Source organism: Lolium perenne, chromosome 3, assembly GCF_019359855.2.
Source record: "Lolium perenne isolate Kyuss_39 chromosome 3, Kyuss_2.0, whole genome shotgun sequence".
Taxonomy (NCBI): Eukaryota; Viridiplantae; Streptophyta; class Magnoliopsida; order Poales; family Poaceae; genus Lolium; species Lolium perenne.
The window spans coordinates 20,326,714-20,341,966 of NC_067246.2; the positions used below are offsets into that span (position 1 = coordinate 20,326,714).

Below are 15,253 nucleotides of genomic sequence, written 5' to 3' on the forward strand. Positions count from 1 at the left end.
TCAGTAGATCTGATCTGTTATGGTTGTTCCTTGTTCTCCAAGGATTAGTTTGATATTCGTATGGTTAGGCCTTGCAAACGGGTTGAATTATCCAGTAGTGCGTAAGGTATGGTTTGCCGATCCAAGAGGAGTCGTTCCGGGAATCAACTCCATGTTGGTTTTTAGGCCTTTTCTAGGACTAGTTTTTCGTTATCTTTCGTATCTGCCAGGCTCAACTACGTGTAGGACGTTCCAGTTATGCGGTGAAAACCCTAGATCGTTGTAGATCGTTTTAATTTAATATTGATCAAGCAGGACCACCATGTTATCGTAGATCCAATACGAACCATGGGTGGATCGGCTCCTTGAGCCGATTCACAGGATAACCTGAGAGCCGATCGAGGCTCGGATTTAATGTTTACGTGTCTGCCATGCAGGAAACTAATTGAAGTAATCCATCACCTTCCTGACCAGGTATAGGTCAGGTGGCACACCCTCGCAACAGCCAGGACGTGTGCCGGAGTTTTGCGGGCCGTTGCCCGAGGGACCAGGGACCACCAGCAGTTCTGGGAGCCTCCCGGCTCTTCGTGTTGCTCGTCGCTGCTCGCCGGTGGGTTTTGGCAGGCAACACATTCTGGCACGCCCGGTGGGACACTCTACATCAACTGCGTCAACATCTACAGCAACTGCGTCAACATCTGCAGCTGAGATGGCGGAAGCACCAATCACATACGAAGCGCAAAAAGTGTGTATCAAGTATTATCAAGAGATGATGCACCAACAGCGGGGTTTGGAGGTTTTTCAACTATGCATTGTATCTTATATATGTAAGTTTCAGAGGCTCCCTTTTCATTACCCTTAGGCTTGCTACTCTCATCAAACAAATTTTCAGGAACAATCCAATCAAAATTCTTTTCTAGTGCCTCGCACATTCCCAAGAGCTTGCAAGGTATTGATGTTTTAATATCTCCCTCATAATTAACTTTATTAGTGTACTTTTGTCTATCTTTTCCATCTTTTCAAGGGTGCTAGCAAAGTTTGTATAAGAGCCAAGCATATATTATATTTAGTAAAGACCTTTCTAGCTTCTCTTGCTACATCACCAAATTCTTTAAGAAGGGTTTCTAGGAAAAAATCTTTCTTTTCTCCTTCTTCCATATCACCTAGTGTGAGAAACATATGCTGCATTACGGGGTTGAGGTTAACAAATCTAGCTTCTAACATGTGTACTAAAGAAGCAATAGCAATTTCATAAGTAGGAGCAAGTTCTACCAAGTGTCTATCTTCAAAATCTTCAACCGTACTAATATGAGTGAAAAAATTTCTATATTATCTTTCCCAAGGATAGACCCTCGGCCTACCGGTACATCTTTAAGAATAAACTTAGGAGGAAACATGATGAAATAAGTAAGGTAAATGCAAGTAACTAATTTTTTTGTGTTTTTAATATGGAGAATGCAAACAAGACAGTAAATAAAGTAAAGCTAGCAACTAATTTTTTGAGTTTTGATATAATGCAGCAAACAAAGTAGTAAATAAAACAAAGCAAGACAAAAACAAAGTAAAGAGGTTGGAGGTGGAGACTCCCCTTGCTGCGTGTCTTGATCTCCCCGGCAACGGCGCCAGAAATTTAGCTTGACACGCGTACATCACGCGACCGTTGGGAACCCCAAGTGGAAGGTGTGATGCGTACAGCAGTAAGTTTCCAAGAAGAAACCAAGGTTTATCGAACCAGTAGGAGTCAAGAAGCACGTTGAAGGTTGATGGCGGCGGAGTGTAGTGCGGCGCAACACCAGGGATTCCGGCGCCAACGTGGAACCTGCACAACACAACCAAATTACTTTGCCCTAACGTGACAGTGAGGTTGTCAATCTCACCGGCTTGCTGTAACAAAGGATTAGATGTATAGTGTGGATGATGATTGTTTGCAGAAAACAGTAGAACAAGTATTGCAGTAGATTGTATTCGATTAAAAAGAATGGACCGGGGTCCACAGTTCACTAGAGGTGTCTCTCCCATAAGAATAAGCATGTTGGGTGAACAAATTGTAGTTTGACAATTGACAAATAAAGAGGGCATGACCATGCACATACATGTTATGATGAGTATTGTGAGATTTAATTGGGCATTACGACAAAGTACATAGACCGCTATCCAGCATGCATCTATGCCTAAAAAGTCCACCTTCAGGTTATCATCCGAACCCCCTTCAGTATTAAGTTGCAAACAACAGACAATTGCATTAAGTATGGTGCGTAATGTAATCAACACATACATCCTTAGACATAGCATCGATGTTTTATCCCTAGTGGCAACAGCACATCCACAACCTTAGAACTTTCTGTCACTGTCCCAGATTTAATGGAGGCATGAACCCACTATCGAGCATAAATACTCCCTCTTGGAGTTACAAGCAAAAACTTGGCCAGAGCCTCTACTAGCAACGGAGAGCATGCAAGATCATAAACAACACATAGATAATAGATTGATAATCAACATAACATAGCATTCACTATTCATCGGATCCCAACAAACACAACATTTAGCATTACAGATAGATGATCTTGATCATGTTAGGCAGCTCACAAGATCCAACAATGAAGCACAATTAGGAGAAGACGACCATCTAGCTACTGCTATGGACCCATGGTCCAGGGGTGAACTACTCACTCATCACTCCGGAGGCGACCATGGCGGTGAAGAGTCCTCCGGGAGATGATTCCCCTCTCCGGCAGGGTGCCGGAGGCGATCTCCTGCATCCCCCGAGATGGGATTGGCGGCGGCGGCGTCTCTGGAAGGTTTTCCGTATCGTGGCTCTCGGTACTGGAGTTATTATCGATGAAGGCTTAAGTAGACGGAGGAGATAGGTCAGAGGGTGACGCGAGGGCCCCACACGCCAGGCCGGCGCGGCCAGGGCTTGGGCCGCGCCGCCCTGTTGTGTGGGCGCCTCGTCGCCCCACTTCGTTTCCTCTCCGGACTTCTGGAAGCTTCGTGGAAAAATAAGATCCTGGGCGTTGATTTCGTCCAATTCCGAGAATATTTCCTTACTAGGATTTCTGAAACCAAAAACAGCAGAAACAAAGAATCGGCTCTTCGGCATCTTGTTAATAGGTTAGTGCCGGAAAATGCATAAATATGACATAAAGTATGTATAAAACATGTAGGTATCATCAATAAAGTAGCATGGAACATAAGAAATTATCGATACGTTGGAGACGTATCAGGCCGCTGGCCTTCTTCAGCCGCCTATTCGCTGCTCGCCATCACAAGCTCACGGCGTACGAGCGCGAGCTCATCAGGTTGGTCCAGGCTGTGCGCCATAGGCGGCCCTATCTCTGGGGGGTGGACTTTCCATGTTCACACGGATCACTACAGCCTGAAGTTCTTGCTGGACTAGCGCCTCTCCACAGTTTCGCAGCACCAGTGGATCAGCATCTCTTCGGCTTCGACTTCACCGTCGAGTACCGACCGGGCCATCTTAACACGGTCGCCGATGCCCTCTCCCTCTGCGACACGAAGGAGGTCGCGGACGATGCCGTGGCCGCAGGCACTGTCCTATGCATTCGCTCCGGGCCGTCCCTCGCCTTCATCGACGACATCCGCCGGTCTACCTTGGCTGCCGGGGACACCCAGGATCTGCGACGGCGCCTTGACGCGGGCGAGCTGGCGGCGCCCTGGCACCTGGACGATGGGCTGCTCCTCCATGGGCGCCGCCTCTTCGTGCCAGACCATGGCGACCTTCGCCATCAGGTCCTGCTCTTGGCGCATTTTGCGGGACACGAGGGCATGCAGAAGACACTCCACTGTCTTCGTACTGATTTCTACATCCCGGGTGATAGTGCGCTGGTCCGCGACTAGGTGAGGTCGTGCGTGACGTGCCAGCGTAACAAGACGGAGACGCTGCGGCCTGCAGGTCTGCTACAGCCACTGGACGTGCCCTCGCAGGTATTGGCTGATATTTCCATGGACTTCATCGAGGGCCTCCCCAAGGTGGGCGGCAAGTCCATCATCCTCATGGTGGCCGACCGCTTCTCCAAGTATGTGCACTTCATCGATCTCGGCCATCCGTATACAGCCGCATCCGTGCCGCGGGCCTTCTTCGACGGCATCGTCCGCCTCCACGGGTTGCCTTCGTCCATCGTCAGCGATCGTGATCCCGTGTTCACTGGTCACGTCTAGCGTGATCTCTTTCGGCTGGCTGGCGTGAAGCTTCTCATGAGTAGGCGTTCTACCCGCAGACAGACGGCCAATCCGAGGTGGTTAACAAGGTGATTGCAATGTAGTTGCGTTTTGTTACAGGAGATCGCCCACGAGTTTGGGTGGATTGGTTGGCATGGGCGGAGTACTGCTACAACACCTCCTATCACTCCGGCCTGCATACCACGCCTTTCGAGGTGGTTTATGGGCGTCCACCTCCGAAGATGCTGCCTTACGAGCCTAGGACGGCTTGGTCGGAGACCGCGGGCGACTTGCTCCGCACCCGCGATGAGATCCTAGCTGAGGCGCGCCAGCGTCTTCTCCAAGCATAGGAGCTGGCCAGGAAGTACTACGACGCTCATCATCGCGAGGCGGAGTTCGCGGTGGGCGACTGGGTCTGGCTGCGCCTCCTTCCCGAGACGACGCAGTACCTGGACCCGCGCGCCAAGCGAAAGCTAGGTCCGCGTTATGCAGGCCCCTTTCGAGTGCTGGAGCGTGTCGGCATGCTCGCGTACCGCCTGGAGCTGCCGGATGGCTCTCGCATACACGACGTCTTCCATGTGGGCTTACTGAAGGCCTACTGGGGGGATCCTATGACAGCGACGCCTGCACTTCCTCCTACTTCGGATGGCCGCCTTCTACCGGGACCCGACAAGGTGTTGAAGGCGCAACAACGTCGTGGAATCTTGCATTTAGGGCTGGTCTGTCTGAGGAAGACGCTACATAGGAGAAGCTCGACGAGTTCCGCCAGCAGTTTCCAGATGTTCAGCTCGAGGATGAGCTGTTTGAGAAGGCGGGGAGAGATGTTATGGTCAGGCTCCAGTATACACGGAAGAGGCCCAATAGTGGACCAAATTAAGGGCTTAGCCCAAGTTATCTAGAGTTTCGAGTAGCTAGTCTATTATATAAACACATGAACCCCTTCGTTTTATGATAAGCAATAAACATAGCCACCGCCTCCAGCGCTCCGCCGCCTTCCTCCTCACGCGCGGCCACGGCACCGAGTCGCCGACGTCCGCGCCTCCAGCCTCGCCACCCTCCCTTCCACCTATACAACCTCCGTCCTAGACCTGGTAGAACCCTAGCCTCTACCATGATCTCTCTGTTTATTTTTGCATTCAAATACTGGAGCTTGGGAATTTACGGAAGTCTGAGACAAGGACTACAAAACAGGAGCAAATTAAAAACTTCACGTTTGTACAAATAAAAATATACTATTTCTGGTTGTATAAAATAGTTATGGTCTTCATATTATCTTTTTGGTTGTAACACATGTGCCTTTATGTCCACTACAGCTCCCTTGGTATAATATGATGCACTTTGTTGTCTCATACTCTCGTGTATGATATTATGCTTGGTTGTATGCTATTCATGCACCTTATGTTCATCATATAATATTGCTGAAACTGAAAACCAAATTATTTTTATTGAAATCCTTTGCCAAAGCTCATTTTACTGCCATTTGTTTTTCTTGAGAGCAAAGGGAAATTTGGATCTTAATTCTTCAGTAAATCAATGCTAACTTGGCTAGCAATTTCTTTTGCTTGCTTGGAGTTTTACTAATGAGCATGTGTGCTTAACTTTTTTTATGTGGGCAGGAGTATCAGGAGATGTTTGGTATCTGTTAGAAGACACTGACAGGACAAGAAATAAGTATACACAAATTTGCATGGCATCTTTCATATGTATAAAAAATTGGTGTATATCCACCATAATAAAGAGTGATTGCCTTTTATTTTTGAGAAATTATTATTTGTTCTTGCAATTGTAACTGTACATTATTAATGCATCAGCTAATGAGCCTTTGTATTTTTGCACCCATATATAGCATGTCAGTTCTTTCATATAATATGCAAATAATGTTTTTATTTTGTTTATTAAATGGAGTGCATTCCAGTGTTAAATAGCTAAATGGGCATCATAATATTGATGTAGGTACTGTTTCTCTTTATCTCACATTTTGTGTGATAGAAGGAGCATCAACAGTATTTTTTTAGCTCTCAAGCTAATGATTGAGTTCGATACTCGGTTAGCCCATAATAGCTTTAAGGAGGAAAAGACTAGCTATCATTGGATCTTTGCTTTTGTACCAAAGTCGATCAAGGGGATGATGTGAAATGGCAAGTAGCGAGCAATAGTTTAGGGATTGTCATGTCATGTGCACTTTGGCCGGTACATTTTCTTTCAAATAATTGAAGTTTGTTATATGGTAAAATTGCCATCAGCTTGGACACCCTTATGCCCTTATCCCCTTAGAAAGATCGTATAGGTCAATCGACGTGGCCAGACCCAAATCATACCTTTTATGTGCCTAACAGGAGGGACGCGCCGCGCGCGAGGTCCTTCTAGCTAGTACTATATGCATCTGGATCAGACCAACCAAAGCTCAGGCGCGAGCTGGATCAGCTTTGTCAGGGCGTCCTTTGAGAACTTGCGCGCGAATAGGTGGCAGAACTCCACCTCGCTGGCATCGTCATCGTCGCCATGGTACTTGTACCCGCACTTGCCGTCCCCTCGTCTCATCCCCTCGAGCAGCTCTGCCGTGATGTCCTTCTCTGGGAAGCTTCTGGGATGCTCGCGCCGGGTGCTCCAATCCACGTACGTGAGCGTCCGGTTCTCGCACCGCGCGCCCCAGCGCAGCAGGGTCACCAGCGTCGGCAAGTAGTGCTCCTCCATATTCAGCATGCCGTGGTCTCCCCGGAACACGGCGTACCACCGTTCCTCGGCGACGACCTCGACAGCGGTGGCCCGGTCCATCTCGAACCACTGGGACCCCTTGCGCCACTGCGCGAGGCTGATGTTGCGGTCGGCGAAGAAGGGGTCATGTCGCTCTTTGATGGGGTAGCTGTCGATGAAGCTACCATTGGTGTTGGAGCCGCCAGTGAGGTGGGCGTATACGGCTGGGAAGCCCAGGAGCGGGATGCATGACTCCGAGAAGAGCGCGAACCGCGCGTTCCCAAGGTCCAACAGCGCCGTCGCCAGGAGCCGCCGCTCGGCATCCACCAGGTTCATGTCGCCCCATTTCGTGCCCTGGCTTGGTATCAGGCGGCCGTAGAAGACGGACTCCTTAGGGGCCAAGTCGGTGTAGCCGGGACTTGCGTGCACGTAGATGGAATACAGCTCTTTATCCTGTCCGTTAAAGAATATCTCCCACAACGGCCACAATGGCAGGGCCCCTTGCACCAGGAAGAGGAAGGCGACCTTTTTTTATCAAGTAAGTTTTCATTAACTCAAAAAACTCGCATCAAACCAACAAAAACAAAAGGAGTTCACTCGCACTCTGCGTAACTGGAATGCACACAACATACACCGAGTACAGAACATTTCATAAATAAATAACTCCAAAGAATAAAGCAGGAATGTGACCTTGGGCACGGTCGACGAATGGGTGGACCGCCTAGGCTCCATGGACGCCCTCCACAGGAGCTCCTCGTCGGTCATGTTGTGCATCAGACCACCACTGCTCGCCGTCAAGCGCCCGGACTCCATAAAAGTCGGCAGCTTGACACATGCTTTTTTCGATGCTGGGGTTGGCGACAGTGCTCGGAAATTAGGGAGGTAGGATTCTGGGGAGAAGGTTGCGCTGCCAATCTTGCCTAGTACAAAGCCGAAGGAGATGAGGAGCAGCACGGGAAACAAATTGAGCGTGCTCCCCAAATGAAGGAGTTGCATGGTCTTGGCTGTGTTGCTGGCCATACTGGAGCCGATAACATATGCTTGGGAGGAGAAATGATTCTGTTGTCTATACTTGGAAGATCAGCTCTACCACAGGTATGCAGACAAGTGATATGCATATTAACATTGCGTGCTCTTACCAAAGTTAGTATGTGTATTAATAAAAGTGGCATTGCTTCCTCTACGTAAAGTTAGTGTATGTGAACTAAAGAAATTAACAACGATGATACTAGAGTTTTTGTGGCACCTAAACCGAGGCCAGAACAGGTTTTAGAATGCATGGTAGCGTCGGTTCCCGAAAAAGATTCTGTATTCGACCCATATGCAAGTGGCATCTTGGTCAAAAGTAGTATAACTTAGAAAGAACACAACGTAGAACATGACCTTCTCTTGTGTACAGATGGAGTAAAGTTCACCAATGCAGTTTGGATAATTATAGGAGTTAACAATTTGACTCGGTAAGCAAGCAACACGAATTGAGGACAGATACGTGTGTGGGACAGGGATTACCGCCTTGCAGAATCCTGGGGCTGGTTACCGGCGTTCCTCCCGAAAGCATAAGCAACCACCAAACCACCGGCGAGGGCACTCCCCGCAAGGATGGCTGGTGAGGTCCTGGATAGCGCATACGCCACCGCCCACCGGCAAAAGAAATGTATTCCGTAGCTCGATTGAAACTTCTCCATTGAGAAGTACTGCATGGATTGAATCATGTTTTAATCTTCCGTTGCTGAAATTAGTAGTAGAACAAGGTGGTGTTACCTTGTACAAATACACAAGCCACATATATAAATGTGACCATACATCAGTTTTTAGCATTCATCATAAATCTACCCAGTACGGCATATATTAACTAATAGGGCTTTTCGGTATGTTACACTTTCAATGGTTGACACGGCTTGGTTTGTTGAATTATAGCATAACCTCCATTGTCACCATATTTATTTTCTTACAAAATATGTTAAAGAATTCAATAAAGCAGTCTAGATTGGAATACAAACTCGGGAGCATTGATTTTCTTCTTCTCACACTCGCGGTCAAAGCAGGCTAGACACAAATTCACCGCAACTTTCATTGAACTTCTCTAAGGAGAAATCCTGCATGTTGATCCCCAAGAAAATTAAACTAAGTCATCATCTAACAAGAGCATGCCTTTCAAATGAGAAAATGTGAAAAATGTTCACATATTATTATGAAAATTACTCTGTGGCTTTTCTCCTTCTCAACTATTGTTATAAGAAATCATTTATCCTATGTCCAAGATGTCTAGTTAGCTCCCCAGTCCAAATCACAGAGCTCTAGATCAACAACGTTCAGATACACGATTTGCATTTTGCTAAATGTTTATACCATCGCACTTCCTCTAGGGGCTTCCACTAATATAGCTTATTAAACTTTCACAAAAATCAAATAGATCATTGTTCAGAAATTTATTATGCCATAGTGCTTGTTTGAACTTTCAAGACATTAAGGAGGAAAAAACTCTCATCCAGGAGTATTTTTATTAAAGCAGATAAGCCTTACAGGCCTATTATTCTGGATTAACAATGGAGCATGCAGAAGGTGAGTACGATTTCACTCACCTTAGGAAGTTTATGTTGAGAGTTCAAATGTTCAACATGAAGGCGGACATTAAAGGAAGCAGGAATCCATAATGTCCTGTCTACATCACAATAAGTCCTTGAAACTATGTCAAACAGAGTTTGAGCCCCATTCTCTATGGATTGCAGCATAGAGGCTTCTCTAGCCCTTCGATTCCTTAATAAACAGTAAAACACACATTTCATCAGAATAATGTATATGGATAATCAAATCATCTATGAAATATATATATATATGTGTATATATATAGTTGTATGTTGGCATCTGTGATCGTGGAAACAAAAAGAAGACAATAAACCACTTACTATAGAACGAAAAGAAAAGCGGAAGAATGAAAAGGACTGCATTTCAATTGATTAGAGAAATCCAAATGTATAACGTGGCCAACCATATAATTTAGTGTATAAAAAGTTCGCACTAGTGGTTGGTTTCATACCTGAGGTATCCACAAAGCATATGCTTAGGCCATAGGTTGACTCTTCCATGCATTGGAACTAACACGTGTGGGGACATATCCAAGAATTTGTATGTGGTTTGGAAATAGTCCTGCATATTTCAGAACAACCTTATGTTAATGTAGTTTGATTTAGACAACACAGTTCTAGAGGCAGGACTACCAGGAAAGATAAAGCACAGAAACAAAGTACAAGATGATAAGAAGCAGAGTGAAAAATTCCACAATTTGCACAGATTTTTTGTGATATATTACAACAACGACCATCAAAAGACAAAATATACAATTACCTTCATGTTGCCACCAGCTCTACTGTCCAATGTTGCACTTCCATGCCTGCAAGTGTAAAAAAATTTGCATGCTTACTTTTCAGCATGGTTTTTGAGTTGCGACTCAGTGTATAGTCGACCAAAGTCGTTGTATAGTCGCCAAAAGTCGCTGTATAATCACGAGTCGCCGTGATTTTTGGAAAACAACTCGGCGACTATACAGCGACTCAAAAACCATGTTTTCAGTGCTTATTTTAGCACCATTGCACGTATAGTGTGTGTGTCCGGGGTTCAATTCAAATGTGAGCTAATTTAACTAAAACCCGGACACTTATTATGGATCGGAGCGACTAGTATATGTTTTAGTAAAAAAATAAAAACTATTATGAGTCTCTAATATCTGCCTTAGAGACAAGCCTTTGTAGTCATAGCCTACCGAGGATAACCTTATGGTTTCTAAATTCTTGGCAAATAAATTGGAAAAACAACAGAGACGGATTTGCAAACGATTCAGAGATTGCCATTTTGGACGACTTATTTGAGTAGTGCTAACCATTTATAACAATGGGTTGTCACTCTTTGAGGACCTAGTCTTTGTTCCACTTCTACCACAACCAAGAATAAAAAGCATTAACTATTCTTGCCACCCATTTTAGTGATTTAGGCCAAGTTCAGAAACCGAGCGAGGCCTACTCCTGAAAAGTTTGTTGTTCAGTTTGTGTGTACTTGTCTGTTTGCCAAATATACTTGATTTTGTTAGCAGGTTAAACATTCAGATGTTAGATGTGGCACTTCCATTCAGTAATTGCAGGTAAAGGTAAACCATATAATGGTCCAGGAAAATCATAGAGTATCTGCAAGCTCTGCCGATAATATGTTCAAGAATGATGCTTACCCTACACAATGATCTCCAACAATTAGTGCATTAGTATTGACATGGAGAACACCCATATGACCATCTGTATGACCCTATGATTAAAACATTGAGAAGTTTCAATCAATTAATCCACCATATGTTTTGCTCTAACTAAAAAAACTGATTCACAGATGCAGTAGATTTTGTGGACAATAGAAACCCATACGAGCAAGATTCAGACATAATTACACGCTAAAAGTTTAAAGTTCAGTATAGAACAGATGGTGTAGATTTCAGTATAGTAAATTTAATAAAGACTTCTTCATAAGAAGATGTTGATCAATTTATTTCCTGATTTCAAGGTGATGCATCATTCTAAAATTATTGTCTCTGAACAACGTAAGGAAGGCTACATTCTAAAATTATTGTCCTGATATTCTTGTACCTTGTAACTCTAGTTATGTGCCAAACGTCATGGCACCAACACCAACAAATGTTGGGAAAAAAACGGTGTCAGTTGCTACTAAACCTTTTGTCTAGGGTAATGTTGTATTGTTGTTCTATTAGCCTTTATACAACCTCGTACATAAAAAATAGTTTGTATGATGGGACAAATCAATGAAATATCATGTAAAGTAAAAACAAAAAAAACATTAGCATGTGTTGAAACAGGAGAAAAAATCTCTAGATAAAACACTGTCTTACAGGAGCAAAAACAACATGTAGTTCTTGGTCACCTATACATATGTTTTCACCTCCAGTCACTGCAGTATAGCCACTTGACCAATTCCCTATACACCATGCACGTTGCAGATGAAATATAAGTGTGTGTGGCCAATATAAATAATTTAATGAGGACAATATATGAGCCAGATCACAGACACGCATGGTACATAGTAGTTGAATGTAGTGAATTGTCTGCTTGCACCTTAGCACTTAATGATATAACTGAACTGTTATTTACTACCATCATTCAGAAGCAAATCCGAACAAAAAAAAAAACTTGTTTGACATTCAACAATGAATGATGATCCAACAAGACAGCACCTTAACAATGCCAAATGTACCAGGACAGAGTGGAAATTACTATAAGGACTATCCATCGTCTAGTGAATAGTCTGCTTGCACCATTATATTTCAAGGATATACATCTAAATTACAGATATATGGACTGTAGAAGGAGCCTCTTAAATATGTTTCATATGATCAAACCAAGGTCTAAGAATAATACCAGTTGAACTATTCAAACACCATATTTCCTGACTAATTTTGATATTCCAAAGAGAAGATGGATACACTTTGGCTAACTGGATGATAACTTTAAAAAAATTAGTCGAAAGGATCTAGGTAATTACCTTTCCCTATTCGCTTCATAGTGTTTTGGTGTGTCAAAAGAACAGCATCAGGATTGCATCTCTGAACAACCGAAAGACCTGCATTATTCAACCGAACGCAACCAATTAATTTATTAGCATGGTAGTACATGTTTCCAGCCTCTTTACATGTATGGTTTTTCTGAGATAGGGTCTTAATTTTCAATATAATAAGTTAATAACTAAGAAGTGCCACAGAAAGCATTTGTAACCATACCATCGATATGATCGTTATGATGGTGTGTAACAAGCACCACTAACTTCTTTGGAAGGGAATTGACAAGATCTGCAAGCTGAACATGACAGGATGAGGTCATTTGTTCAAATAGAATGGATAGACTTTGGTAGTAGAACAACATCATCTAAAAAGATTAAGCAAAGACTATTATAAAAGCACAATTTGATGTGCAATGCAAAATATTTTTATCAAATCAGCAAGAAAAAAATGGTAGCCACATTTCTGAAATTCTTCTACTTAAATTCAAATTTGTCCACCCTGGGAGTGACAACGAGAAAGTTCTTACTCATACTATTCATGGCAAACTTATACTAGCCTTTTAACATACTTTGAGTTTAACGTTAATGTTTTGAAGGGAGATACAACCACCATAAATCATATTTGGTCTTCTTCAGAAAACTCCAAGCTGATTCTTTCACAAACCAAAAGTTGTGAGGCTGTGCAACAGATTGTGCTTTTGCACTATATATAGCCCCAACTTTCAAAGGTAAAGTTTTTGCATGAAGTCTTGTAATGCTTTTGGCCCTTGTGTCATTATTTGGTAGTCCTTGCAGATTCTACTCTAATAAAAAACATTCAGGAACCAGTTATTTCCGACTAATAGAACGAGGGTGATTTTAAGTCCTAGAAATAAGGTGCATGCAAAGGATGATCTCAGTACAGCAGGTCCCATCAGGAACTACAGCAGATGAACAAGATAAGAGAGAAGGCAGTCGCACAGTTGCACTTCTCTGAAATCTACAACAGTACATTAGTATACTTGAAAAACAAGTCCAAGGACGAAGCCGCATTTAAAAGATAGTGAAATAAGAAATACACCCTGTGTCACTGTATGTGGAGTTACAAGAATATAATCTTAGGTATTGCGCTTACCTCTGTATGAACCTGAGAGCAACATCCAGGATCTATCAGTAGAGCATCACCACAAGCAAAAAAATCAGAACGCTTCGATCCACATGCACCACCGTTTGCTTGTACTACCACGAGATTAGTCGTACGGAAAGGCGATAAGGTCCTACTCTTCATCGGTACAAGCATCAATCCAGGAGGGTATTCCTATCAATCAAACATTGCATTTCAGGGAAAAAAATAGACAGACCGGTATGACAGGTTGACTTAGAAACTGAAACTCGATCCAGGCAAACATCGCACTTATACAGACCTGGGAGGCCAATGCAGAGGCAGCGATGCAATTTGAGGACAGCTCTGACTTTGGAAACCCAATGTACACATATGGCCCGATTCGAGTACCGCCAGACTTCACTCCAGACAGCAGTTCCCAGGCTCCCTCCTTGGACATCCACTTACAGGAATCTACAATGCAAAAGTCAACTTAGGGTGGTTAAGCAAACTCCTAGACACAAACATTAGTAGTAAGAAACTAAGCAAGCAGACCTTGCAACACCTCCGGTTTCGACTCCAGAGACCCAGCGATGAGCACCGTGTTGACGCCCGCGTCCGGGCCGAATTCCGGTTCCTCGACGTGCTTCAGGAGCCTCCACTCCACACACATTGCACTCGTCAAGCCCAATTGGTTCAGAATCTGATGAAGAGCCGTGTCTCAGATCAGTTGCCGTCAGTTATCGTCAAACTATGGTTGTAAGACAGGTCAACCACGGTTCTCAGTTGTCACTTGTAAATTGTAATCCGTAGCTTTCCCCAAAAAATATCACTGGATTTTGCTAGCTACTTGGAGATCTATTTGAGGGCATTTGCTAGTACTGTAGTATATTTGCTAAGTAAGTCACCCTTCACACTGAACAGCAAGCAGCAGACCGACGGAATTTCAGCGTATTGACGACGGATCACCTGATCGAGAGCGGCGGGGACGTCGAAGCGCGACAGGTCGAGGCGGCAGTCCTCCACGCCGCCGACGGCCACGCCCGGCCGGGCCGGCTCCTCCTCCGCCGTGAGGCGCCGCAGGGGTGCGGACGGGAGGTCGTAGAGCTCGCTGTCGACGTAGCGCCGGTACTCCTCCTCCCCCGGCGCGGTGGATGGCGGGGACGGCGGGGGCTGCTGCCGGACGACGAGGAACTCGCCCGTGGAGGGGGCCGTGACCGCCGCGGCGAGCCGGTACGAGGGGGTGGCCATCGCCGCTGGAGCTGCGGGCCTGCGGCGGCGGTGGAGTGTGGTCGCTGGGTTATCTGCCGCGGCGGCTCTGAACTGGGGAATAGCGATTCTTCTGATTGAGGAGCTTGATTTCCTCCGTCCAGGATCTTTTTTGCAGAATTCAAATCTGGGCGTCGTGATGGCAACTGTGGGTTGGTACCAATCACTGCAATTCACGCCTCGAATTCTTCCAAGATTCTGAAGTTTTGAATATACGTACAGTACAGCACTACACCTGATAGTGTTTATGTATGGATTTTTCTCTGAGATTCTGAATTTAGATATACATGCATTTCACCTATTATATGTTACAGATTTCCAAAAAAATTAGGTGCCTTCGGTTGTGTGTGTTTCCATTTTTGTTTGGCTTCCATCTATCCAGGTTTTCAAAATTTAAGCGTAGCTAGCAACCCCCTCCTCCTACCTCTCCCCCTTCTCGTCGCCCCTAGAGGCCGCCACTGCAAAGGCTGTGCGGCGCTGTTGAAGGGGGCGGCGGGGAGT

The 15,253-nt window shown here is 44.9% G+C and overlaps 2 protein-coding genes across 4 annotated transcripts; both read right to left on the reverse strand.

The window, feature by feature from the left end:
• Positions 1-3,102: 3,102 nt before the first annotated feature.
• LOC127339190 (glycosyltransferase BC10-like) lies at positions 3,103-7,993 on the reverse strand. Its single transcript, XM_051365068.2, has 2 exons — positions 7,543-7,993; positions 3,103-7,377 (listed from the first exon to the last, which is right to left on the reverse strand). The coding sequence occupies exons 1-2, from the start codon at positions 7,870-7,872 to the stop codon at positions 6,547-6,549; spliced, it is 1,161 nt and encodes a 386-aa protein (XP_051221028.2). The 5' UTR covers positions 7,873-7,993; the 3' UTR covers positions 3,103-6,546.
• A 194-nt stretch (positions 7,994-8,187) lies between these two features.
• Positions 8,188-14,944, reverse strand: LOC127341057 (uncharacterized). Of its 3 annotated transcripts, XM_071827794.1 has the most exons (13): positions 14,453-14,942; positions 14,039-14,186; positions 13,806-13,957; positions 13,517-13,699; positions 12,623-12,698; positions 12,388-12,465; positions 11,738-11,823; positions 11,072-11,145; positions 10,198-10,243; positions 9,890-9,999; positions 9,435-9,609; positions 8,853-8,948; positions 8,415-8,546 (listed from the first exon to the last, which is right to left on the reverse strand). In XM_071827794.1, exons 1-12 carry the CDS (start codon positions 14,732-14,734, stop codon positions 8,889-8,891), a joined length of 1,470 nt encoding a protein of 489 aa, XP_071683895.1. In that variant the 5' UTR covers positions 14,735-14,942; the 3' UTR covers positions 8,415-8,546; positions 8,853-8,888. The 3 variants fall into 3 exon arrangements, with proteins under 3 accessions (XP_051222783.2, XP_071683895.1, XP_051222784.1); XM_051366823.2 differs by lacking the exon at positions 8,853-8,948 and having other exon boundaries at positions 8,188-8,546; positions 14,453-14,944; XM_051366824.1 differs by lacking the exon at positions 8,415-8,546 and having other exon boundaries at positions 8,556-8,948.
• Positions 14,945-15,253: the final 309 nt, after the last annotated feature.